At 33.0% G+C, this 25,184-nt stretch overlaps 2 protein-coding genes across 2 annotated transcripts; both read right to left on the reverse strand.

Moving 5' to 3' along the window:
- Window positions 1–795: 795 nt before the first annotated feature.
- Window positions 796–4,176, reverse strand: LOC109789789 (Tetratricopeptide repeat (TPR)-like superfamily protein). Its single transcript, XM_083062221.1, has 2 exons — window positions 4,007–4,176; window positions 796–3,067 (listed from the first exon to the last, which is right to left on the reverse strand). Exon 2 carries the CDS (start codon window positions 2,944–2,946, stop codon window positions 1,180–1,182), a length of 1,767 nt encoding a protein of 588 aa, XP_082918347.1. The 5' UTR covers window positions 2,947–3,067; window positions 4,007–4,176; the 3' UTR covers window positions 796–1,179.
- A 7,305-nt stretch (window positions 4,177–11,481) lies between these two features.
- On the reverse strand, window positions 11,482–24,400 carry FY (Transducin/WD40 repeat-like superfamily protein). The gene is made up of 18 exons (XM_020348824.3): window positions 23,959–24,400; window positions 21,820–21,911; window positions 21,623–21,691; window positions 21,357–21,461; window positions 20,673–20,768; window positions 20,502–20,584; window positions 20,299–20,370; window positions 20,125–20,222; window positions 18,286–18,345; window positions 18,127–18,187; window positions 17,959–18,046; window positions 17,722–17,785; window positions 15,944–16,022; window positions 14,930–15,019; window positions 14,382–14,467; window positions 13,534–14,036; window positions 12,490–12,726; window positions 11,482–11,747 (listed from the first exon to the last, which is right to left on the reverse strand). Exons 1-18 carry the CDS (start codon window positions 24,215–24,217, stop codon window positions 11,679–11,681), a joined length of 2,211 nt encoding a protein of 736 aa, XP_020204413.2. The 5' UTR covers window positions 24,218–24,400; the 3' UTR covers window positions 11,482–11,678.
- Window positions 24,401–25,184: the final 784 nt, after the last annotated feature.

Genomic DNA, 25,184 nt, shown 5'->3' on the forward strand with positions numbered 1-25,184 from the left:
TAAAATATTTTAGGCATGATCTAGGATGGCAAAATTTGTTGGGAGCACCATATCAGTAATGTTTTTGGTTTGTTTGGTTGGAGTGGAACTCTCAAACTTTAATGAAAAAATATTTAAACTTGGATCTTTCACTAGATATGTAGAGATTGAAAAGCTATTCTAATAGGACCCTGGGGCATGATCCGGTGAATGACCTGGACTTGGATCAGGTGCTGAACCTGAACCCAAAGAGGCCCATCATTTGGAAAGTCTATTCTAGAAGGCAGAAAGGGGGTCCACTTGGGAGAGGAAATTAGTTATTGAGCTGGCATTCGGTTACCTCATATATAGGAGCGAGAATCTAAGAGGGTCAGGTATTATTAGGTCAGCAGGGGGAATGTTGGGAATAAGTGAATATATTGTATTGAGTTGGTTAGGAATGGGTAGGAGCCTATGGCTTTGGATATCGTTTCCATTTTCTGTAAGAGCTCTTGTAGCTCCTCTTTGCATTCAAAAATACTGTTTTCCCTGAGATCATTTGAGGGTTTCTATTATATTCTAATGTTCGGGTCTTTCTTTTATTAAATTAGACTATCTTCTTTGTACCCTTTCTCCCTTCACCTTCACCTCCAACAATATAAAACAGAGAAGGAACATATCAATATTGCAGTTCATAAAAAATTAAAAAATAAGTATAGAAATTGTTGACACAACGTGCATTATCATAGCAAGAAAATAGTTAAGTCCGATAATTACCCAAATCAAAAGGAAAACACCTGTCGTGCTCCTACTTAGTCATGATGGCTTAGTCACATATAAATAGAAGATATGCACTTTCATCCTAATAAGCTGAAAATACAAGGAGGGTGAACTCATTGAAGTTCTTCTATAATATAACCTTTTAGAAGAAAAACTGCAGTGATTGTTCCGGGTCACATACCAAAAGGACTAAAGAATCATATCTATTAAAAGAATGATGCATAAATAGGTTGTAAATCAAGATGATTTATGATAGTTAACATGTAAGGTTTGTAAAAGGTCCCCATCATATTTTCCCAAATTCTCAATGATTTTCCAAAATTCTAATGAAAAGTGAAAACATGAAGGAAGACACTGATAACCAGAAGCAATGTATTTCCCCTTGCAAACAAGTCAAGGAAAAATCTTCTAGATGTAAGGGTTCTTTCATAAGCAATATTATCATATCAGTATCTGCTGTATCTTATTCATTGTATTTCTCGACATCAGACCCCTATCCACCACATGATTCCAGAAGATCTGTAACACTTTGTTTTCACTAGTATCAGAAGTACTAAAGCATCTATAAAGTTTGACTGTGATCATCAACCTTCTCCTAGCCATCTCTTCTAACATACTTGAGGCAGCACCTGTGTTCCCCACTTTCCAATACGCATATGCAAGACTGGTGTAGATAACACTGTCACCTGATATACCCTTTCCTTCCATATGATTGAATAACTTTTCCGCACATTCAGTCCTTTCTACCTTGCATGCCCTTCTTATCAGGGCCCTGTATACTGAAACATCAAGACAAAGACCTCTACTCAGAAACTCATCTGGCAATGCTAAAACTACATCCATATTGTCTTTCTTAGAGTATCCATCTACAATCCATGAGTATGTGCAATAACTGGGGGTAAAACCAGCATCAAGCATGTTGAACATTAACTCCTTTGCGCTTTCCAGGTCATTCGTCTTGCAGAACCCATGAATCAGAGCCTTATATGTAAATGGATCAGGTTTTAGTCCAGCTTCTAACATCTTGTTCTTAAATTTCAAAGCAGATTTCAAATCTCCAATCTTGCAGTAAGCATTTATAAGCGTGTTGCATGTGATATTGTCAGCTTGAACTTTCCTTTCATTCATCTGATTCAAGAGTTTGTTTGCATCCCTTATCCTGCCATCTTGACACAGCTTACGCAAAATTGAATTATAAGTAACAACTCCAGGGTACAATCCCTTAGCCTCCATCAGTTCCCACATTTTCAGAGCTTGCTCCAGTTCATTTGTTTTACAATAACCATCAATTAGTGTAGTATATGTCACATGATTGGGAGTTGCATTTTTTATTTCGCTAAACATCCTCATAGCTTCTCTCATCCTACCTTCTTTGCAAAATCCATAAATAAGAGAGTTATAACTAACGATATCAAGGTTTATCCCATCTCTTCCCATTCTGTCCTGGATTGATAAAGCCTCATAGTGCATACCATTCCTGCTATATAATGATATCAAAGTATTGTATGTGAAGATATCAGGAAGCACACCATTTACGTCCATCTCATTTAATAATTGTTCTGCCCTTTCCAGATCTCCTGATTTGGAACAGGCATGGAATAAACAATTGTAGATGTACATATTGGGAACAACCCCAACTTGAACCATTCTCTTGTATATTTTCCACACCATGTGAGTAACCCCATCCTTCAACAAGGAATTCAAAAGAACAGTACAAGCATGCAAATGAGGTTTGACTTCATGTAACCTCATCTGCTCGAAAACTTGAATTGCATCTTGTGTCATCTTTGACTTGGCATAATGTATGACAAGCCAACTCAACACTTGAGAATTAAATTCTGGGTTGTCATGAGTCCTCACTAAAGTGCTCAAAACTGAAGGTGATGAAAGTAAATCTTTGTCGGCAATGTTTTCAAGCATACGTTGTGCAGTTTTGAAATGCTTATGTTCAGTGAGGATGTGAATCATGGCCCATGAACATTGCAAGGAATGGTTATAATGTGGGATGGAGTCAAGCCATTTGAAGAATGGGAAGGAATGAGAGAGCCCATAACCATATAGTGAGAGCTGCAAAAGTACCTGGTGAATAGTAGAAGAAGTGAGAGCAGAGGAATTCTTATTCACCTTCAATAGATTGCCCCAACTACCCTTGACTACAATTGTGCACACACTATCAATCAATTGGCTATGGCTCCCAATGAAAACCATGTCTACAAATATGACTGATATGGCCCATCATTTTCATTTCACAACCATAGTTTGGTGCAGTGTTTTATTTTCTTCAATTTGTTTTTCATGCTCAGGTGTTGCTTTTCACATCCCTTTGACCCTGAAGAAGTGGAATGCCATATCAAAATATTATACAATTAAAATAAAAATTTAATAATAAAAATAATTAAATTTAAATTAGTGTGAGTATGTTTATACTTCATTGAATTTTTAAATAGGTTGTTAATGGTAACATATTCTAATGGCCTGTGACATTAGTGAAAAAATGTAAATACTTATGTACAATTAGTTGATGGTCGTTTGGACTCTGTCAATTGAGATAAAGTTTTTAGCTATTTAACAAAGCTTTTACATTGTTAGCTTTCCAAAAAAAAAAAAAAAAAATCAGCCCTGAAAATGAACTAAGATGAACAACTGGTAGCTATTTAGCTTATTTTGATACAGCTTTCCAAAAACAAGAGGCCTAAAAATATGGTAATCTTATTCTTGGAAACTTTCTCAATTAACCAAATGACACTAACACTACAACAGCACCAACAAAAGCATCAATCTACATGAATCAAACAAGATCATTCAGCTTATGTTAAAGACCAAATGACACTGAAATTCTGCAATTTCCACTTTATCTTCAACTATCATAATCGCGTTTCTGTTTTGAGGTAAATCAGAGTCTAAATTAATATACAGCAACAACAATCAAATTCCCAAGATCCTCTACCAATTCACAAATGTTAAAACAACAACAAACAGACATAGCCCCAGAAATTACTTAGTGTAGATCATAATTAATAATCAATGCAAGGAAGGGTATTAAAAGAAGTATAGACATACTATGTGTCAAACATCATCTCATTTATCTCAGAACATTAATCAAACACAGAATATGCATCTTATTCCATATTTAAATCTAGACAGAAAGAGTAAACAGTAACCTAAGAATTTTTTATTACATTCATAGCATAAGAAATTATGTAAACAAGTCATGGACCAATCAGCTACTAGCCAAGCAAACAATGAAACAGAAAAATTTGAAGATTACCTGTTTACTGATCGATATAAAGCACAGAGATAATTTGAATTGAAGATGGGGTAAAGAAATAATGAACACTGAAATTCAAAACAACAGAAAAGTGTGAAAGCTCATCGAATTTTTTGTACAGAGTGTTGTCAAACTCAAAGATCGGAAGAGGGGTAAAAGATAGTAACTAAATTACAAAGATCGGAAGAGGGGTAAAAGATAGTAACTAAATTACATGTATATGCTAATTAGGAGAAAAAAAACAGATATTCTAAACAGATCATAACTAAAAATAAATTATCAAAACATATCATAATTCATAAAATAAGATTCGGTACATCTTTTTTGGTAACCATGGTATTAGTACTGAGTATCCCTCACCATAAGTGGTAACTAATCTCCACGGAGAACCATAAGCAAACACAAGATAGGTATTCTCACTCTCAACATAGTCTATTCTTTATCTATAGTTAGGATTGATCCTAGACAACTTGCTTAACGGACACAAACTACATTCAATATTGGTATAAGATTGTACATTACAAAACTTAAATTGGGTGCACAAGTCATAAAATAACTCATAATAAAAGTCATAAAATAACTCATAATAAATTCATAAATCATACTCAGTAATCCTAAATTAAGATAACATTTGAATCCCAACATAAATTGGCACAAATATCTGTTTGTGTCCTTAACCAAGTTATATAGGGTTCGAATCCAAGTCTTGTGTATAGAATAGATTATATTTGCATGAAAATATTCACTTTGTGTGTGATCACGGTCCTGGATAGTGATTTTTCACTGGTTCCGGAGGTGGACAATTCATATCAATACCATAATTATAATATATATATATATATATATATATATATATATATATATATATATATCATTTAAATTAGAACAGAACAGAAGAAATAGGATGGAATAGGATCGAACAGGACAGAAAAAGAGAAGACGGAGTCGACGACGGCAGCGATGGCGAGGGAAGCACGAAAGTGACCGGCGACGGCGAGGGAAGCCTCGAAGGTGACCACTATGGAAGCAGTCCGTTTGGTGGAAGAGAGAAGTGCGGTGTTTTTGCGTAGAGAACCCTTTCCACTTATGGATTTTTTTTTTTTTCAAGTTTTGGACCGGGTCATACGCCCAACCCCATAAGCCCATTTATTTTTTTATTTTTTTCAAACTGGGCCAAAAACGACCCAAACCCCACAGGTTCAGATCCGATCGGATAGGATCGGATCGACGATCCGCAGACGATCTTTGAGTTTTGCTATGCTTCTAATGATCTTTGATTTTAAATAAATAAATACATTTCAAAATTTTAAAATTAAACTTTATAAAATAAATGGTATCCAATTTTTAAATATTTAAAAAATTTAATAATATTTAATATTTTTAAATATTGAATAATTTTTAAAAAATGATATTTTTTACATTGACATTGAAAAAGAAAAAAATAAAAAAAAAATAGATGACAGAGAGAAAAAGACAAAAGGGAATGCATGAGATGAGATAGAGGAGAGGGACGAAAAGGATAGATAAATAAAAGATATATAAGTGAGATGAGAAAAAAAAAATGAAAATTTTCAAATTTTTACTTTTTTGAGAGAATTTAAAATTTTACTATTTCAAGAATTTTACAAACATTTAAATTTTATATTCTCTATAAATCTTTCGTCCAAATAAGATATTTCAACTTAAGGCATTTAAAATTCTTCAATGAAAATAAATTATAAATGACTCCTTTAAAATCCTTTATCCAATCACACTTAGTTAAATATGTTTATCCACATGTACAAATTAGATAATTTTTAGGCTAAATATGATGTGAAATAAAAATATTATTTCTCTAATTTACATGTTTATATTTTATATGTTTTTGTCACAACTAATTAAGTTAAGAAATTACTCGAACACAAATAAATCAAATTCATGAAATCAATATAAGCTTTGTTTAGTCTTATGCAGACTCTCCCACAAATATAGAGGTAAATTTAGAGTCCTTATCAAAAATTATAGTGGATTAAACCACATGCAACATTGTTATCTCACTTGTGTACAACTTGGTCAATCTATCTAGAGAGTACCTAATATTGATTGGAATGAAATGAATAGACATAGTCAATTTGTCCACTATCACCTAAATAGACTCTAGGTTCTTTTTTGCTCTAGATAACATAACCACAAAGTCTAAGAATATTCCATTTCCATGCATGTATGTTTAAGGGCTACAACTTTCCTAATAGTTTGTGTGGTATTCTACCTTAGACTTTTAACAAACTAAACAAGCATACACAAACTCTTTTACTTCCCTATTCATCTTAGACCACCAAAACATCCTTTTAAGATCTTGATACATCTTAGAGACTCTTAGACAAATATTATGGCTGCTCCTTTTTCTAAGAACATCTTCTTAAGTTTAGGTATATAGAAAAACACAACCTATATTTAAAACAAAAAGCTCTACCTACACCCACTCTAAAGTCACTACATTTTCCTGCTTCAACCTCTCCACTTGATACAACAAGAAGGGATCTATTTTCTAACTCTCTTTAATCTGATCCACTAAGCTATTAGTTACCTTCAAGTTCCCAACCTAAAACTTCTAGAACTCAACTCACACACTAGGCCATGTTTCTAAACTCTTTCGAAAGATCAAACTCTCCACGCATCAAAGTAGACACTACCAAAGATTTTCTACTTGAGGCATGATCCACCACATTGGTTTTACCCAGATGATAGTTAAGCTCAAATAAGGAATTCTAATCATCTCTTTTTTCTTATGTTTAACTCCTTTTGATCAAGAGATACTTAAGACTTTGATGGTCACTGAGCACTTCAAACCTCAACCCATAAAGGTAATGTCTTCACAATTTTAACACAAATACCACAACAACTGATTCTAAGTCATGGGTACGGTAGTCTTGTTCGTGGGTTTTCAATTGCCTAGATATGAGCACCCCCTCCCAAATCCATCTTATAAGCATCATAATAAATTACAAAGTAATCACTAGGATCGGAAACCACTAAGATAGATGTACTAGTTAATCTCCTCCTAAGTTCTTAGTATCTTTCCTCATAGTTAGAGTCTCACACAAAAGGTTGTGATACGATCTGATACACAAAAAGAAGAATTTTGATCATTCTGACAAATGCATCATCATTGTGTAAGGATGAAAATCCGTAATACACAATAAAATTGGAAGAATGTGAAATAGAAAAAGAAATGGATGGATGCCATAATTCAAGTATATCAATGAGTCAACAAAGATTTTCCACAAAAGTTTATCCCTTTGATAAGAACCAAGTTCTTTGATAAGAAACAAGAAAAAAATTCTCTCCAAGAGATAAAATCTCATTTAATGACTTCCAAAAGTGTTTACAAATGAGTGGGCAAAGTCTATTTATAGCTAACCCACTTTAGAAGTGTATTAGACACACTTTAGGTCACTAGAAAGCCCAAAAAAATAGGTTTTCCGCACAAAGCAAATTAAAAGTATAGTTATAGTTGTGCCATTTTTCCTCAGTCGCGATTTTATCGCTCAGTGAGATTACACTTTGATGAAATAGGGAGCTAAGCTCGCTTAATTGTGAGAATTGGCCGCTCAACTAAAATTTAGAAACCAATTTTTCTATCTCTAATTGTGTCTTATTTTCCTAACAGAAATTAATCCTATTGAGTTAACTAAAACACAAAATCAACTCAAGATTATTACAAGCACCATAGTGCCCAAAAGCTATTCTACAAGTTGGCTCCATTTCTTCATGCAAAATAAATGGTTAAGCCTCATTTCCTAGCCTCCCCGAGTCTTCAAAAGCAATCCAAAAATTATATTGAGTTTCTTCCTTGGTTAGCCATTCCAAGATCATATCAGGTTGGTTATTTTAAGGGGAAAAAACTAAAAAAAAATGAAGAAAAAAAGGTATATTTAACGCTTTAAGGAGTTTATTTGAAATTTTTCTTTCAAATTTAATAAATAACATTATTTAAAAGAAATGATTATGGAGAATAAAATTAGTAGTAAAATAATGGGCCTTGAATAAAGAAGATGGATTATTAAATGAATGAGACCCTAAGACATAAAAAGAAGACAAAGGTTTATAAATTCTAAGTCACATACACCGTAATCATCACACCTAATATATATATATATATATATAGGGAATGCTAATGTACTCTCACCTATTTTTTAGTGAGAGTATGTTAGCAACCTACACCAATTTTTTAGGACAAAAAAACTACTCATTTATTTTGATTTGGTTAATTCGTACAAAGGATATTATAGTAATTTAATTTTATTTTAAATGAAAAAAAAAATATTTTCTCTCTCTTATTAATTTCATTCTCCAATTCATTTATTTTTTCTATTAATAAATTTTTATTTGTTCAGAGAGAGAGGAGGGAGACATCATGAGAGATGAAAGAGAAATGAGTTAAAGAAAGAATTTAATAGGAGAGAGATAAATAAGTTAGAGAAAAAATTTAATAAGAAAGAGAAATGAATTGGAGAAGAAATTTAATAAGAGAGAGAAATGATTTAGAGAATGAAATTAATAAGAGAGAGAAAATATTTTGTTTTCATTTAAAATTAAATTAAATTATTATAATATCCTTTGTACGAATTAACCAAATCAAAATAAATGAGTGGTTTTTTTGTCCTAAAAAATTGGTGTAGGTTGCTAACATACTCCCACTAAAAAATAGGTGGGAGTACATTAGCATTCCCCTATATATATATATATATATATATATATATATATATATATATATATATATATATATATATATATATATATATATATATATATATATATAGAGAGAGAGAGAGAGAGAGAACAAGAAAATAAAGGAAAGGAGAAGGAAAGAGACATGAAAAAGAAAAAGGAGAAAAATATAGTAGAGTCTTACTTAGTAGGAACTCTTGGGACTTAAGCTTCCAAGTGACCCTCTCCCATAATTGTTGTTTGTTTATCAGGTGGCACCAATTTGCCATGCGAAGGCCTAAGTGGGTCAACTCCTAGTCAACATGTGGCACTTGGGATGCTATAGTTAAGTAGAAAGAGTTGCGCATTGACTAACAGTTATAATTTTTGATCTAGTGGTAAACATTCGATCTAATAATTGTATTAGAGCCAAGGTCACGTGCTCAACTCCCAGTGGGAGCAATTGCTTAGGAGGAAATTTTTTGTCAAGTGACATTAATTATCTCGTGGCAGAAACCTAGATAGGACAAGTCATAGTCAACACATGATGCTTGGACTGTTACGATTAAGTAAAAACATTGCACCCTAACTAATAACTATAATTTTTGGCCTAGCGATAAGCATTCAATCCAACATTGCTTATATTTATGTTCATCCGTAATATGATATCCTATAAGTATGCATAATTGAATATTATATATTTTTCACACTCATATAGGATAAAAAAATAATACATTTTCTCACTTCCTATAATATGAATATTTATTGTACATCCCTGTAAGTGCGAATCTTGTATGCCTTTTCAACCTCCCCGCTCCCCCTCCTCCTCTTACAAGATGAATATTGTACTTTTTCTCATTTCCTATAAGTATAAATATTATATTTTTTCCTTCCAATTTTCTATATGAATAAATGTCATGTTTCCTTACTCTTATATAACACAACGTTTCCACTTTCAAAATAAGTTTGCTTTGGCAAGGAATGGTAATAACCCTTTTAGTCCCTATAGATGACTTAAGGTAAATATTCAAAAGAAAAGTTAAGACAACATTTCTTTTGACAATAAAGGAATATTCATCTTCTTTTGTCTTCAAAGAATAATGTCAACCTTCAATAGAGGTTTTTTTGGCAATATAAAAGGATACTATTTCAAATTTTAAGCTCAAATTTGTCCATCAAAATGGAAAAATATAAAAGATTTAAAGAGAGTTTATGTTATTTAGTACGATTATATTATAACAAATTAAATATTTTAATGCTTGAAATTTGTATTTTAAATGTTAAAGTTTATTTATTTACATATGTATTTGTGTTTTACATTATTTGTGTTTCTAAGGCACTAAGACAAAAGTCTCAATAATTTATTATAATTATCACAAATCATATAGATTGAAGTATCACAAAGGTGCATTCATTTTTCACTTAGTTAGGATGTCTTTTTCTTTCTTCTTTTTTTTTTGTCCTTTTGAATTTAAAACTTAGTATAGTTCACTTTTTGAATTACATTAATTTCCATCCAAATAGAATTAACATAATTTTGTTTAAAATGTTACATTTATGTTTTAAAACTCAAACATTACTGATCGATTCGACCAAAACCCAATTAGGTAACTGATTCGGGTCATTCATTAGAAGTGAAAATTGATAATGATGTAATTAAATCAGGATTTATTTATTTGAATCACTCATTAGAAGTAAAAAGTGATAATGATGTAATTAAACCAATAAAAATCCTGGTTCAAACAAGAGTTCTAATGCCCTTGCATTCCAACTTACATTCAACCGACATGGACACCTTCATGTGATATTGTTCATTTAGGAAAATAAAAATAGTTTGAAAGTTAACAACAATGAAGTTTAACCCCTAGTCATTAGGGTAATGTGTTGTGAACTTACCATCAAACTAAATGCATTTTTATATAACATCATTATCAAAAATTGTACATATTTACTTAGCAAAAATAAAATTAATTTTAAACAAGATGAAACTTGAACATGATTATTCAACACATTAATTACTAATAAACATCTCATATTGTTATAATTGTAATAATTTATAATGTTTTAATTTAAAATTATATATTAATTTATACTATTTAACCGATCCATAAATTAAGTGTTCTATAATATTATATAAATTAAATTCTTTTAAGACTTATTTAAGACATGGTATTAATTTTATATAACTTGATCTCTAACCAATTTAACTTCCAATCCAATGTTTAAAACAAATTTAAACATTGTATTTATATGTTGCTTCTCATTGAGTAAACTAAAGATTAGGTGTTAATTCATCTAAAAATATTAAAACCTCGTTTGCAATAAATGAGAAAATTTTAAATCAGCCTGTCTTTTCAGGATTTTTTAATTTAAAAAATTAAAAATATAAAATAACAAAAAAAAACTTATTAAAAAAATAAAATAGCATATAATTATTTGCATAACTTTTATTTTATCAATAAGAGATTTCCATTAGGCAGTAATTAAAGATCAAGTCTAAATCCTCAGACATTTATCTCTATGAAAAAAGTAACAACACTTCCTGCCCCTCACTTGCTAACAGATTACTATTGGTTAAAAATTATAAATTTGTCTGTCTAAAAAATTAAATAAGATGCAAGACTTAAATTTGTAAATTTCAATAAACTTTAGTAAATAATAAAAAAGTGTTGAAGGGTATATCACTCGTGTTCTTCTCTATCTTGCCCTTATTTGAAAATGAAGTTTCAAAGAAAATATTATTGCTCATCCTCATTTAGCAAAAAAAATGTTACAGTCAAACAATGTAATAACCTAACTGTAAACCTTAACTAAAATACGAAACCATTCACATCAAACGGGCAAAAATTACAAATAATTGACGGCAAAAGGGAACACAATTTCTATCCGAAACTTCAGCAGCAGATTAAAACATGAATTACACAAAAAGGGACCGAAATCATGAGGGATGAAATTACAGCTATAAAGAAAGCAATTTCCTATTCTATGGTGGCATTTGAGAGTGCGATGCCCCTGGTTGTGCGTTTGGAGGCATCCCAGATTGATTACCAGACTGCAATAAATAAAACATAAGATTTAATTTCACTTCAGAATTGGACCGTCCACTTCCCAAAGAAAATTAATTAATTATAATGAGAAATAGAAATATGATCATTTAAGTATGCAACAACAGAGTTGACATCACATCCAACAATTTCATTCAATTTATATGTATTAAACCGGCATAAGATGTTGTCCTATTTGCTACAATGCAATATCAGTTGGACCCTTTTTGATTCAATGTTCAAGTGAAAATTTCAATTAGTAGACAATTAAATATATTGCATATGATCATGTACGCTAACAATCATGGTCAACAGGCATTTCTTGGTACTTAATTATGCACAAATCTTTACTCCAGGGGCAACAGAGATATGAAAAGAAAGGGATTTTTAATCATTGACACATCTTTAATGAATTCAATGAGCAGGTGGAGTGGAAAACAAAGGCATATATACTTGGGAATTCTGCTCAGCTGTGCATCAACATCAAGCAGATCTCTTATTTGAGAAATAAGTAAAAAGAGAGAGAAATGGAAAAGGTGTGCAGGAAGAGGGAACTGGTTAATGTTGATATGCAAACAGAGAAATAATTTTTACTAAGATTTGTGCACTACTTAATAGCTCAAAACACAATTTACGAAACCACATAATTTATGATAAAGAGGATTAAAAAAAAAAAAAAGTTTCAACTTTCAAACAACTTCCTAGCATAATGCAACAATAAGTAGCTCATGAAGCAGCATTCTATCTTACCTGGTAAGGATTATACCCCTGCATCATAGGCATTTGGCCACCTTGAGGTCTGTTAAATGAAGCACCTTGAGGATAACTGGCATTTGATGGCCCTTGCATATTAGGTAAGTTGCTTGGAAAACCACCAAGAGGTGGCCCTCCACTTGTAGGCAAGGATCCTGAATGCATCTGATTCATGCCCACATAAGGACCTTGTGGCATTGGAGTACCCATCTGATTCATCGCCCCTTGCATCCCCTGAAGGAAAAAAAATGAATGGTTCTGTTAAATGTGCTATGAACTTAAGTACAGATAATCTATTAAGTTAGAGTACAATTATTTAAATGGTTTGATTTCTTATTATAGTCTCCCACAAAGAATGAAGCATATCAGCTAGCCTCCATAAATATTATTCTCCAATCTCCACTGATTCAATCATTTAATCATTTCCTTATCACCCAAAGATACTCCCAATAACATGAGACTCTTAATTCATAACAATGGTATGAATGTGGTAAAATATAATTAGTTATTGCAGTGCACACAGAACATGAGACAACAAGTTTGACATATCTTGGCCATGTTGTATCTATATTTTTTGAAATTTCCCTTATCCCCATATCCATATTGTATCATACTATGCACTCGGGCTTCCTAGGTTTCCACTATTTCCAGAACAAATCTTCAAAAACAAGAAACAATGTGAACACAAGATAGTTATTACTTATGAAACAGAAATGAAAACAAAATGATTTCTCAAACCACACAGGCTCTAAGAAGCACCAAAATAAGGGAAAATTTGAGCTTCTTAAAAATGTACATGTTCTCCAACTCCCTCCCACAAGATTTCGTATTATATCCCTAGGATAATATGGTAAGATACATTTTATCATGCTAATCCTATGAATACAGACCAATTAAAGCCTCAAACATTCAGCCCCTAACAACCATCACTAATACAACACTCAAACAATCTACCACATTAGGAAGAAGCGACATCCACATAATTTCATTATATTTTATAGGAAAGATCAGATTAAGAGAAACGTTCCAAGGAACTCATACCATTGGACCTGGCATCGGCATTGGATGTGACGTCGGCACTGATGAAATCCCTGGTAGAGATCCTGGCATGCCAATAGGCATTTGGGGTGGAGGGCGAGGCAAATGTTGGTGAGGGACCATGGGCGAATGGGAAGGGTGCTGTAGTTGTGGCATATTTGGAGGTATAGGCAAAGGACCCATCTGCGGAGGTAGAGCCTGGTGTTGATGTTGAGGGATCTGCTGAGGATTTTGTTGGTATGGTTGTTGTTGGTTGGCAGTAAGAAGAGAGGGATGTGGACCTGGGGGAAGAGGAGGAGCACCCATTGAAACAGGATGTGGCTGCTTCTGCTCCCCTTGAGGCATGTCAAGAGAAGGAATAGATAAGGGCATTGCAACTCCAACACCTGGAATGGTACCCTCATTTCGAGTCAACCCAGGGGCAAATGGTCCTGGAGTTGTTGGGCCTTCAGCTATAGGAAAATTACCACCCATACGACCAGCAACAGGATTTTGGTCAGGATATCCTGACAGATCAATGTATTCAAACTAATGTCAGATGTTTCATCAGTTATCTTTCAAAACAGGCAATGTTTCTAACTATAAGAATTACCATCCGGAATTTTCTTCATCAAACAACTAACTGCCTCAACCCCCACCTCAAGTTTAAAGCAAATGTTCAATAATAACAGTGAATTTATAAGGATTTATATTATCATGAAATGTTTTAGAGGAAAACAATCGGACCGCTTCAAATCATACAGTCCAATAATTAGATGAAAATTGACATCAAAGGGTTTTATGATTTAAATCTGAAGAAAACTAGAAACAATATGTTGCTTAAATTGCCCTTTTAAGGAAATGAAACAAACCTTGCATGCCAGTGTTAAATCTATCACGTGCAGTGTCTCCTGGCCTATTTCTGCACCAAAATTTGGTTGTATGATCACTGCTGCCACTGCACAAGACATTATGATAGTCCGGTAACTTAAGGTTAGCCATTATTAATTACTTTCTTTAGATATCAACAGATCAAATAGAGCATTAAAAACAAAATGTCTACCAAAATAAATTTCAGGAACTTTCATGAAGCTGCAAAATGTTATTGTAAGAACTAAAACTAAGATGTTACTATTTTGGGTATCAGTACAGAAATTGAACATTAAAATCAAAAGGTTCAAAAGGATCCGAAAACAACTTATGATGCCCATCAGAGTTCCTTCAAAAATTCCTTCAGAATATAGTATTTTGGAATTTGGAAAACATTTGAAAAACAGAAGTTACATGATTTAGTATTAACAGAAAGACAGGTATGTGGAAATGGAAAAGTAGCTTTAGAACATTGGGCATCAAAAAAGTTGAAGACAGAAATCTATTATGTATCATGACATGCTATTGCATATACTAAGATAAAGTTTACCTGCACAGAAGGTATCCAATAGGATGCCATGCAAGGTCCCAAACATTATTATCATGAGCATTGGAAATTTCAATTTGTGGAGTTTCATGTCTGTATAAACATTAAATGTAATAATCAGAATAATGAACACTTGAATAATTAGAATAATTGTCAGACATATATAGTTTCCTCCCTATTTTAAGGTGTAAATTCATTTTTAATCTCTTAAATTTGGGGTAAATTTTCTTTTGGTCATTCAAATTTAAAATTGATCTTTTTAGTCTCCATAATTTTGAAAAAAAAAAATTGTTCTAGCCCCTCGTAATCACCAATTGAATTACTACTAGAACAGATTGAGTTAGTAGTGCAACATCAACTAATTTTAATGTGCAAGAAAGTTAGTTAACATCATTTAATTTTACTAATCACATTTTAAAAAAAAAACTTCGGAATTGTCATTCATTGAAACTTGTCATCAAGTATAAATAAAAAGGTCTTCAGAAATACAATCTCAGTTGAATGAAGGCTATTTTGAAATAATTAGATAGGGTGAAATTAGTTGAGATTTGTTTATATTTAGACCAATATACATAGGTTTTTTCTTTACCTAAATTCAAGATCGGAGGGAGTAAGCCCTTATATAAGTGTTTGAGAGAGTTTATGAAAATAGCTTATGAAATGTCCATAAACCGTTTTCAACTTATTTCAATAAGCTCTCTAGATTCTAGAATAACATAAGAAAACAATTTACAACTAGTACAAAAATAATTTAACCTTGTTTTCTCTTCAATTATAAAAACATACAAAGGTTGGTACATTATAAGTACTTATTTAATAAGTGTTTAATTTGTTCACCCAAAAAAAAGACACCAGAGTCAATTGACTTCAGAAATAACAAAAAAATCACAACCAAATAAAATAAACTTAAAAAGAAAACTGATAAAAACAGGCACAATGAAAAAAAAAAAAGAATATAGCATAAAATAATGAAAGAACTGCAGAGAGAGAACAAAGAGAAGTGAGAAAAAAACTTACCCGACAAGCCAATGGAAGATGGAACCATCATAACTCCCACTGACAAAGTATTCTTCATGGAATGGATGCCATGCCAAAGCTAACAAAAGTGTCAAAAGTCAGAAAAAATTTATTCCATTTTATCAGTTGCAGAAGCATTACAGAAAATGGCAATTTACCATACAGTCCTGGCAACACTACACCACCCTGTAAATCAATCAAACATTAACTATGTAGAGGAATGCTCTCTGACACACTTCTTCTAACATACTCTCTGATATTGGTTAGAATTTATTAGAAACTACAAAACCATAAATGGGGTTCATTAAATATGAAGTAGAACCCACAAAATTATGCGATTTTAAATGAATTTCAGCCATGAGGGGTGTGTTTGAAATAGTGTGTTGCTGTTATTTCTCTAACTAAATAAGCAACAATTTAAGGAACATTGTGCATGCATGCATAACATGGCCTTTTGCCAGTGCCATTGAAAATATTATAAACACCATAATATGGAACTGTATGAATTGCTTGCTTAGGAATATAAACGGTGGCATATCAAAATGCACATTGCTACATACAACAGTCAATACATAATGAAGTTGGAAAAAACAGTATAATTAATCGATTTGGATACAGAGAACTGTATTTCCAAATTGGAGGGGCTGCTGCAAACAAAATAGCATAAAAAAGGTGAACACAAGTGCTCCTCAATGGATAAAAATGTAATCAGGAGTTGAGACTAAATTGCTGCATCATTTAACCAAGTTTTAGCTCAAGTTCTCAAAAAGGTGTTCTTGGTGACAGCAATTTAACCATGGTAACTATCATAAACATGGTTAGGCATAGTCAAGGCATATATGCAAAGGAAAGATGGAAAGATGATAGCCGAGGGAAAAAATTATTAAGTTCAGGAGAATGATATCATAATCTTAGTAAAAGAACAGATCAATGAAACATATAATACTTTAATAAAATAACTCAGCCATAACTTGTTAAGATTATTAGCAAAACTAAAAATCCAGGTCATACAATTAAACAAATTGAGCAACCTAGTTACCAGACAGATACCAATGTGAATTGAATTGGAGGACATTTTCCACCAATTAAAATCAATCATTTCAATCAAACTTCAAATCAAAACTTAAAGCAGTATCAAGTAAAGTAAATTGTGTGTCAATGTCACATCATTCAGACTCAACTTTATTTTTACTATAACCTGATAGCATTCACTGCCAAGTATAATATCAAAATTCTATATTTAATAATCTAATCTCAGCTACAAAACATAGATTTTTAAAAGTTTATTAAAATGCCTACATGTAACATGAACTTATCAATCAGAAGTAAAAATATGACATCAAAGCAATGTTTCAAAGCCACTGTTAGGTTGTTTTGGCTGAAAAGATTATAGTGATGTATCCAGTTTTGCAGGATATTTTAGTTAATTTCAAGACAAATTATAAACATCCACTAAAAATGTTCACCCACCTTCTACCTGGTACAATTAACCACTTGTAAGGCTCAGTTAGTCACTATTAAACATTTCAATAAACTCACGACACTATTAACCACTAGTGAGGTAAATTTAACCATTAGTACCATAGGTAAATACCGATAGTTGTATACAATCACATTCATTTACTCTTAACCACTTGTGAGACAAAGTTAACCATATTGACAAATCTAGTTAACCATGTGTAACGGGTGGATGCTAGGTGGAGAATTCCCAGCTGTATACACTAATTTCAATGAGCTATCCTTTCATTCCCATTCCAGGAGAAAGACATGTGACTTACCAGTAACATCCTTGCGATGTCCACGGAATGATTCAAGCTCCTTCATTGCTCTTATGTCATAAAGCTGCAAATACAAGGTACATATGAATATTAGTAACATGACAGAAAGACTGATTGGTAGATAAAATACAACTCAGAATCCTCAAAGGTTTATAATGGTAATCCAAAATAGAAAAGACAGGAAATGCCTATTAAGGAGGATCCATCAATTTGTTTCATGAAGATATGTTTACCAACCTTTATTATTTGATCCTTTGAAGCTGTTAACACCCAATTACCATTTTGATTCCATTTGACACACAGCACAGTATTTTTGTGGCCATGACTGCATGACAGAAGCATGAATCTATTAACACAAACAAAACACACAAAACAATAGAAATCATCACTTATGTTAGCACTCACAATGAGCAAAGCTCTCTCCCTGTTTTAGCATCCCAAAGTTTCACAAGATTGTCTTTCCCACCTGTATTGTGAAAATCAAATGGGATATGCAGTCACATTATTGAATTTGAATTTCATAATCTAAAGAAACTTCATAAGCGAAATGTTTAAAACACCTGCCTGATACTAATAGGGATTTTGTAGGATGCCAGTCCACACTCTTCACATCCCAACCATGGCCTGGCTGAGTTCAAATGCCAGAATGATAAATCTAAGGTTAGGTCTCCAACAGACAAAAAATACTATAAAGTATAGACGCTAACACAGATTCCAAGACTTCAAAAATTTAAATTCAGGAACTAATTGGGTAATCACATAAATTGATTGGATTGAAATAAAAAGTAATGGAAATATAAAATTCTAGAGGAATAATTGAGTGTCCATGAAAACTCAAACATGCAAACCAACCTTTGTACCATAATTAAGTATTTAGAACAGACATGAATACGTAAAAATGACAGATTGACCCCATTTTATTAGGAACTTCAAAAGTCTCCCCATGCAGTTAATGTTTGACATTAATGAACATGGTGGTATATAACATATGTTAAAAAAAATATAAAAAAATTATAACGATTACAGAAAAAGTGTTCTTTTTCAGTAGTACAACCTATTGTGTGGTATTTAAAATGATAAAAATTCAGCCAGTCTTCATTTAAATTTATCATGTTCCAGTTACACATAAAATTGTTGAAAATTAAATATAAAAATTACTCATCTATGAGACTATGACCTCTTGTGACAAAAAAAGGCACAAACACTCTTCAAACATTAGTATAACACAGTTTAAAAATGATAAATGGGCCTTAGTGCCAAAACACCGTGCAAGGTAATCATTTTTAAAATGTGATAGGCACCAGAATTGGAATGATAAACCTGCAGTAATATTGAAACTGAAATTATATCTAAATCAGAGGGATAACCTCTTTTACAAAGTAAAATATAGAAGAATTGAAAACTACTACAATGGATGGAGCAGAGCTCCCTGCAAGATGGAAAATAAGACACGAGACTATCGCACCCTTTTTCTGAGGATGAACCAGCTTCTTCACTCAGCCTAGCAAAATAAATTTTACTCATGAATTGTCTAGTGCCCCTATTTGGTTACTCCCCCCTCCAAATAATCATTCTCCCTCTACTCATTTTGGATGATTCCCGCATCCCCTCTGTAATCCCCTGCTGTCACCTATCCATTCTGTTAAGTTCTCCCTCTCCTTTATATACTTGTATTACGAGCCTATCAAAACTCTTGACTCCACAGGTCATAGGATGATTCCGACCAAATAATAAATCTTAAAGAAAAATAGAGAAAACAAAAATCAACCCCACAGGTCAGCCACATGGACCAAGCTAGTACTCTTAAGAAATCAACTAAATCATTAATATCAACCCTATAACAGGAAATTGGTAAATTAGATCACATTTAACCCCGGAAGTAGAAAAGCCTCCCCATCAAAATAGTCATCTACAAGGACATATTCACAGCTCAACAAATAAAATGAGATTGTAATTAATGAGAATAATTTAGCAACATGGCAGCACAAACTGAGAGAGGCAACCAATGCCATGAATAACTATAAAAATTAAACAGATTATCTATTTCTAAAAATTAGAATTCCTCTACAATCAACAACTCAACATCCAGAAATACAAAAAAGTTATTAATTTTAATTTTTTGGTAAATGAAGATAAAAACAGAAAAAGATAGAAATACAAAAGGTTATTTAACATAAAGAGAATCCAATTTCAAGTGCATAAACAATGCAATCTGTAATTACTAATTAGGAAAGCTTAAAATAAAGCAGAGATAAAACACAGATTAACAAAATATTATTAGTATTAAGATCCAGACAAATATATTAAACAAAATACTATTAAGATTCAGTTTTCAGGACATGGACAAGATTAGAGACAGGAAGGAAACTAATTTTCAGATATGGTCCATCTAAAGCACATTACCGGTTAATGAACACTCTTCTTGACAACGTGCAAAGTCCCAAACTTTAACTGTGGTATCATCAGAGCACGAACAGAACTTCAAATCAGTCCTACAGAAACTGTATATCAAAGAGTTACAGAACCTTTCCCCTTCAGCATGTTATAATTTCTGTTTTTCAAATAAAACATCTATACCTCAAGTCACGGACTGATTCTTTATGAGCAGATTTGTTGGCTTTAACATTGTTCATGTTGTTCTGCCAATACCTAGAAAATGCCACATTCATACACATACATCTAATTAAAAATATGTGCCTTTTACCAGCAAAATCTGCATAAATAAAAACATGCAATATAAAGCTTATAAGAAATCACAATATATTTAAATATGTGTCTACTTTATTGCCCCTCCATCATCACCAGAGACCATCCAGTTGTCATTGTGACTCCAGACCATGGATCTGATTGCTTGATCATGAGCCTGCATGTGTTTCAAAATCCACCTTTGACTTGTATTTTTTACTGATGACTACAATAATAATGTTGAGACAATAATTAAAGTTGTGTACCTGAAGAATCATTTCAAAATTAAAAGATTGTCCATTCCAAAGAGTGAATTCCCCAGTCTGTGAGCCAGTAATAAGTCGTCGGCCTGTTGGAGTCCACTATTTTTTCAAAATTAAACAGTGATGCAGCATCACAAAGTCAAATGCAATCCAGTAGAACATTTAAAAAAAATACAAATGCACAAGTAATAACTTCCTAAACCAATTGAAAGACCTCATAGAAACAATTGTGTCCAGTACAAACTCAATATAATACATCATTGTGTATAAAAATCTCTCAATTCAAAATTCCAATAAAATAATACAATGATTGAATTGAACAGGAACTGCATTTAACATGTAATTCACTAGTTTTACAAATTAAGTGAATTAAGCAAACAAAATTGTTTGCTACTAATTCCAATTTAAAGTATAAGTTAACTGCATACTCATTTTGTTTTGAACATGCAAAACATAAGAACAAAATTGATAGCAAATTTACCATTTATATACGTAGTTGAAAATGAAAACATTGTAAATCAAACTACTCAAGGACCCTAAAATAACAAAATCAATTTAAATGAGAAGCAGCTTCCATTCAGAAATTTTTGAATGAAGCAGAATGAAATGCAGCTGGTACATCTATAACCAACAATCTGCATAACATATATTACATCATGCCAAACACAACATTTCAATCTAACTTACAAGAACGCGATTAATGGGGCAACGATTTTTATTTAGGGATGTATGAACAAATTTTGCAGCAAAGCTTGTAGATGGATTGTCTGGATAGCCAACTGCTGGCAACATCTGCATGAAAAATAACATAAGGTTATGTTCTGAGGAATCGAGTTGATCATTACAATAAAAAATCCTTAAAACCTATCACGCCTATTTATTTGAATAAAGGGAAAAAATATACAAACTTTAAACAAATGAAAGAGTACAAAATCAAAACAAAGCTCACTTACATCAATTGCTGCTGCCGGGGTGGGTTGCAGTACTGTCCTATCCCTTGAATCCCGCTGCCACATACGAATCTGAAGGCAGATTCAGATAACCCATAAATTTACATTAGAAATAGACATATTGCAACAGATGGAAATGAACAAGTCAAAAAGTTTAACAATATAGCAATGAGTGTATTATTAAGAAAAAAAATCATTACCTGCATATAACGCACAACTGTGCTTGTATAATCAACTGCTTTCCTTTGAGTAAGCTTTCGCATTCTTTTTGCACCATGGCTATCACTGTGAACTGCAAAAGCCATTTACTGTTAAATTCATATAGTCACCAAAAACCCAAACCCAAAATTTTTCCACATATTTAAAGCTTATAGGCAATGAAGGAAAAATATAAATTCAATGCCCTGACCTAAAACAATGCAAGGATAGACATTTTTGTAACACCTCAAGAATCATCTCCTACATGCAACTAAGATGTTAGGAATGATTTAAGGGAGCGGGAGAAACCTCTACAGGTTTATTATAGAAAGAAAAAGGGAAAGGAACATATTGTAACTGTTAGCTGACTGGGTCAAGAGTGTTAGTTAAATCTGTTACTCTGTTGTAAACTCTTTAAATAAGGCCTCTATTGTTTAGTTGAGGCAGTTTTTTTGTAAAATTTGATTAAACTGGAAGCTTCCGGTGTGAAAAGGAGAGTGCTCCTTTTGGGGGTATACTTGTATACCTTGGTTCTTGAAAGAATTTTGTTCATAATCAATACAAAAGTTATTTAGTTGTTTAGTCTTATTGTGTGAGTGTGCAGTTCTTTGTTACGATTCTGTTATTCTTTTCCTTTCTCAAGAAGAGATTCCTAACATAAGAACACAGTTTTCATTTAGAAGGGGAAAAATAAAAAGAAAACTTATTCATTGAGGAAAGAACAATATAATCCACTCAAGTACTCAACTTTAGTATATATGGAGAGAACCACAGAGAAACCAGAAAATAAATTTTGGAAAGATGCCTTAATTGTGGTCACCCCTAGGGAAAAAAGGGGCATTTACAAAGGAACTAATCAAAAAGGCTGAGTTAAGCATTGTCAAATGCAAGTGTTGGGATGCAGAGCATCAGCATTTAGTCTGACATCATCTAGACTAGAGATATGGCTTAATTAGAGCTTATAAAGTTTGGAGAATCCTCCACCTTACAAGTCAATTTAGTAGCATTGAGTAACGCCCTAAATCCAAATTCTAAGATGGTACCAAAGCAAATCCTAGATTCATTTTTAAGCTACCTGCATAGCCAGTTTTCCCTGCTCCAAGGCTATAGCTTTGGGCATGATGGGGTGTTGGAAAGTCACCTTAATTGCAGTCACCTATAAGCCACAAAGGGCTACCTACATAGGAAATGACCAAAAAGGCTGACTTTAGTATCATAGAGTGTAACCACCAAGATATAGATCTTAGGCAGTTTAGTCCTACATCGGCTGGAGATATGGCTTAAGTAGGGCTTATAATGTTTGGGCAATCTTTACCTTACAAGCAAACTATGTGGGGTTGAATTAGGCCCTAAGCTCAAATTCTGAGAATAAGATTACAAAGAATTTTTCTCATCAAACCACGTCAATCAAATTATGGCAAACATTTCACACACACCATCTTCATAAGATTCCAATGAGATTTCAAAAGTTAAAACATAAGCCTTAGTTTCTCACCTCCACACATGACCATACCACCTTAGCTATGTTTATATCATCTTCTCCTCAGCAAGTGCCACCCCAACTTTCTCCCTAACATATCTGTTCCCGACCTTATCTTTCTCAGTTTCTCTACAATAATCATCCACCTCGGCATTCACATCACTACTATACTTGTCTTCTACTTTTGTCACTACTTTATCTGTTACAACTTACCACTTTCTTTTGTGTTCGGTACACACATTAAAATTAAACCTATCCCATTTCTCTATGACACTCGTCCAGCCCGTATCATATGCACTACATCCCCTTAGTAATTTCCTGAATCATAAGCACCACCTCTAAAACACTGGTAACTCAAGTCATACCAAACTCGCATCCCACACACTCTATCTGATTCCTAGGTAACCCAAAACCCTTTAATCCCAAAGCCAAAGCTTCTGTCGGCAACTCAAGTTCACAATTCACTCCTTCATTCCACTCATACAAACATTACATCTCCCTCTCACACAGACACACGTAATAGCACCATATAATAGGGTTTATTACCAGCACAAGAAATCGCAACAGCCAACACGTGTTCACATTCATCAAATTCCCTTCGTTCGTCGATAATTATAAGAAGAATAAGAAGCAATTGGAGGAAGAGGAAGCGAAACCAAACCATCGTAATGAGGAGGAGGTGGTCCTCCAGGGCCGGGGTGGTGAAACTCGGGGGCAAGATTCGTGGAGGAGGCGGAGCCTTGGCGCATCACCGGCGGCGGTTGCGACGGGGGCGGAGGACCGCGGTGGAACTCCGGACCCGGCGGCTGGTGGTGGAAATGCTGTTGTTGCTGCTGCTGTTGTTGCTGGTACTGGTGCTGCTGGTGTTGGTGCTGGTGCTGCTGGTGCTGGTGCTGGTGCTGAGGATCATTGTACATCATTGTGACTGGATTGTGGAGAGAGAGGGAGAAATGGAGAAATTGGATTGTAGAGGAGAGAGAAAAACCCTAAACCCCAAAGTTTAGTTGGGATTTGGAAGAAAAGAGGATTGCGGAGCGGGAAAGAGAAAGAGAAGTGAACGAAACTGGGAACGACGGCGTTTTACTCAAACCAAGTGTTTACACAACTTTGGATTTTTGGGTTCTATTTAAAGAGTATATGTTATAAATACATGTCATTGGTATGGATATTATTAAAATCAAATGAGTCATTGAATTAATTGGGCTAATTAGTCGTTGGATTATTAATTTTTATTATCGAATTTATTATTAACTTGATGGGTTATTTGGTTATTTATATGTTCTAAGTGTAATAAATAGAGATATTATATTTTTGAGTGTTATTGGCAGAAGAACATAATCAGTAGGAAGGTTTCTAACCTATAAAAATCCAATCAAGTATGGGTAACTAAATATCTCTTAACTTCTGATGCAAGAATGTTTCATGCCCAAAAACGAGAAAAAGCAATAGTACTTGGTAAGAGATATGGCAAGAGATAAATCAAAATTCATCATTCTTAAAAGAAAGATAGATGGAGGATTTGTCACATTTGGTGATAATAGAAAAATTACAATAAAAGGAATTGGAAAATAGGTAACCCTCACTCTACTCAAATAGAACATGTTTACTATGTGAAAGGGTTGAAACATAACCTTTTGGGTATCAACTTGTTAGTCCCTTAGCCTCAATTAACTTAAGAGGGGGGTGAATTAAGTTTACTAAATTTCCTCTTATAAAAATTTTTCCAATTACTTCTTTATCAATTTATTTCCTTAGATAAATTTGTATGTAAAGAATGAATGATGATGCAAACTACACAATTATAATTAATAACAAGAAATTAAAAGTGTAGGAAAAGAAGAATTGCAAACTTGATTTTATACTGGTTCGGCCAATCCTGCCTACATC

The sequence above is a fragment of the Cajanus cajan genome, chromosome 8 (genome assembly GCF_000230855.2).
Source record: "Cajanus cajan strain Asha chromosome 8, NIPB_CcT2T_4, whole genome shotgun sequence".
In the NCBI taxonomy this organism is placed as follows: domain Eukaryota; kingdom Viridiplantae; phylum Streptophyta; class Magnoliopsida; order Fabales; family Fabaceae; genus Cajanus; species Cajanus cajan.

Excerpts from the sequence above, each read along its gene's own strand:
- LOC109789789 (XM_083062221.1), bottom strand. The coding sequence starts at position 2,946 with ATGGTTTTCATTGGGAGCCATAGCCAATTGATTGATAGTGTGTGCACA.
- FY (XM_020348824.3), bottom strand. The coding sequence starts at position 24,217 with ATGATGTACAATGATCCTCAGCACCAGCACCAGCACCAGCAGCACCAG. Across the intron at positions 20,769-21,356 it reads GCCCCATTAATCGCGTTCTT|TGGACTCCAACAGGCCGACG; the intron begins GTAAGTTAGATT and ends TTGAAAAAATAG. Across the intron at positions 18,346-20,124 it reads AGAAGAGTGTTCATTAACCG|GCCATGGTTGGGATGTGAAG; the intron begins GTAATGTGCTTT and ends GAACTCAGCCAG.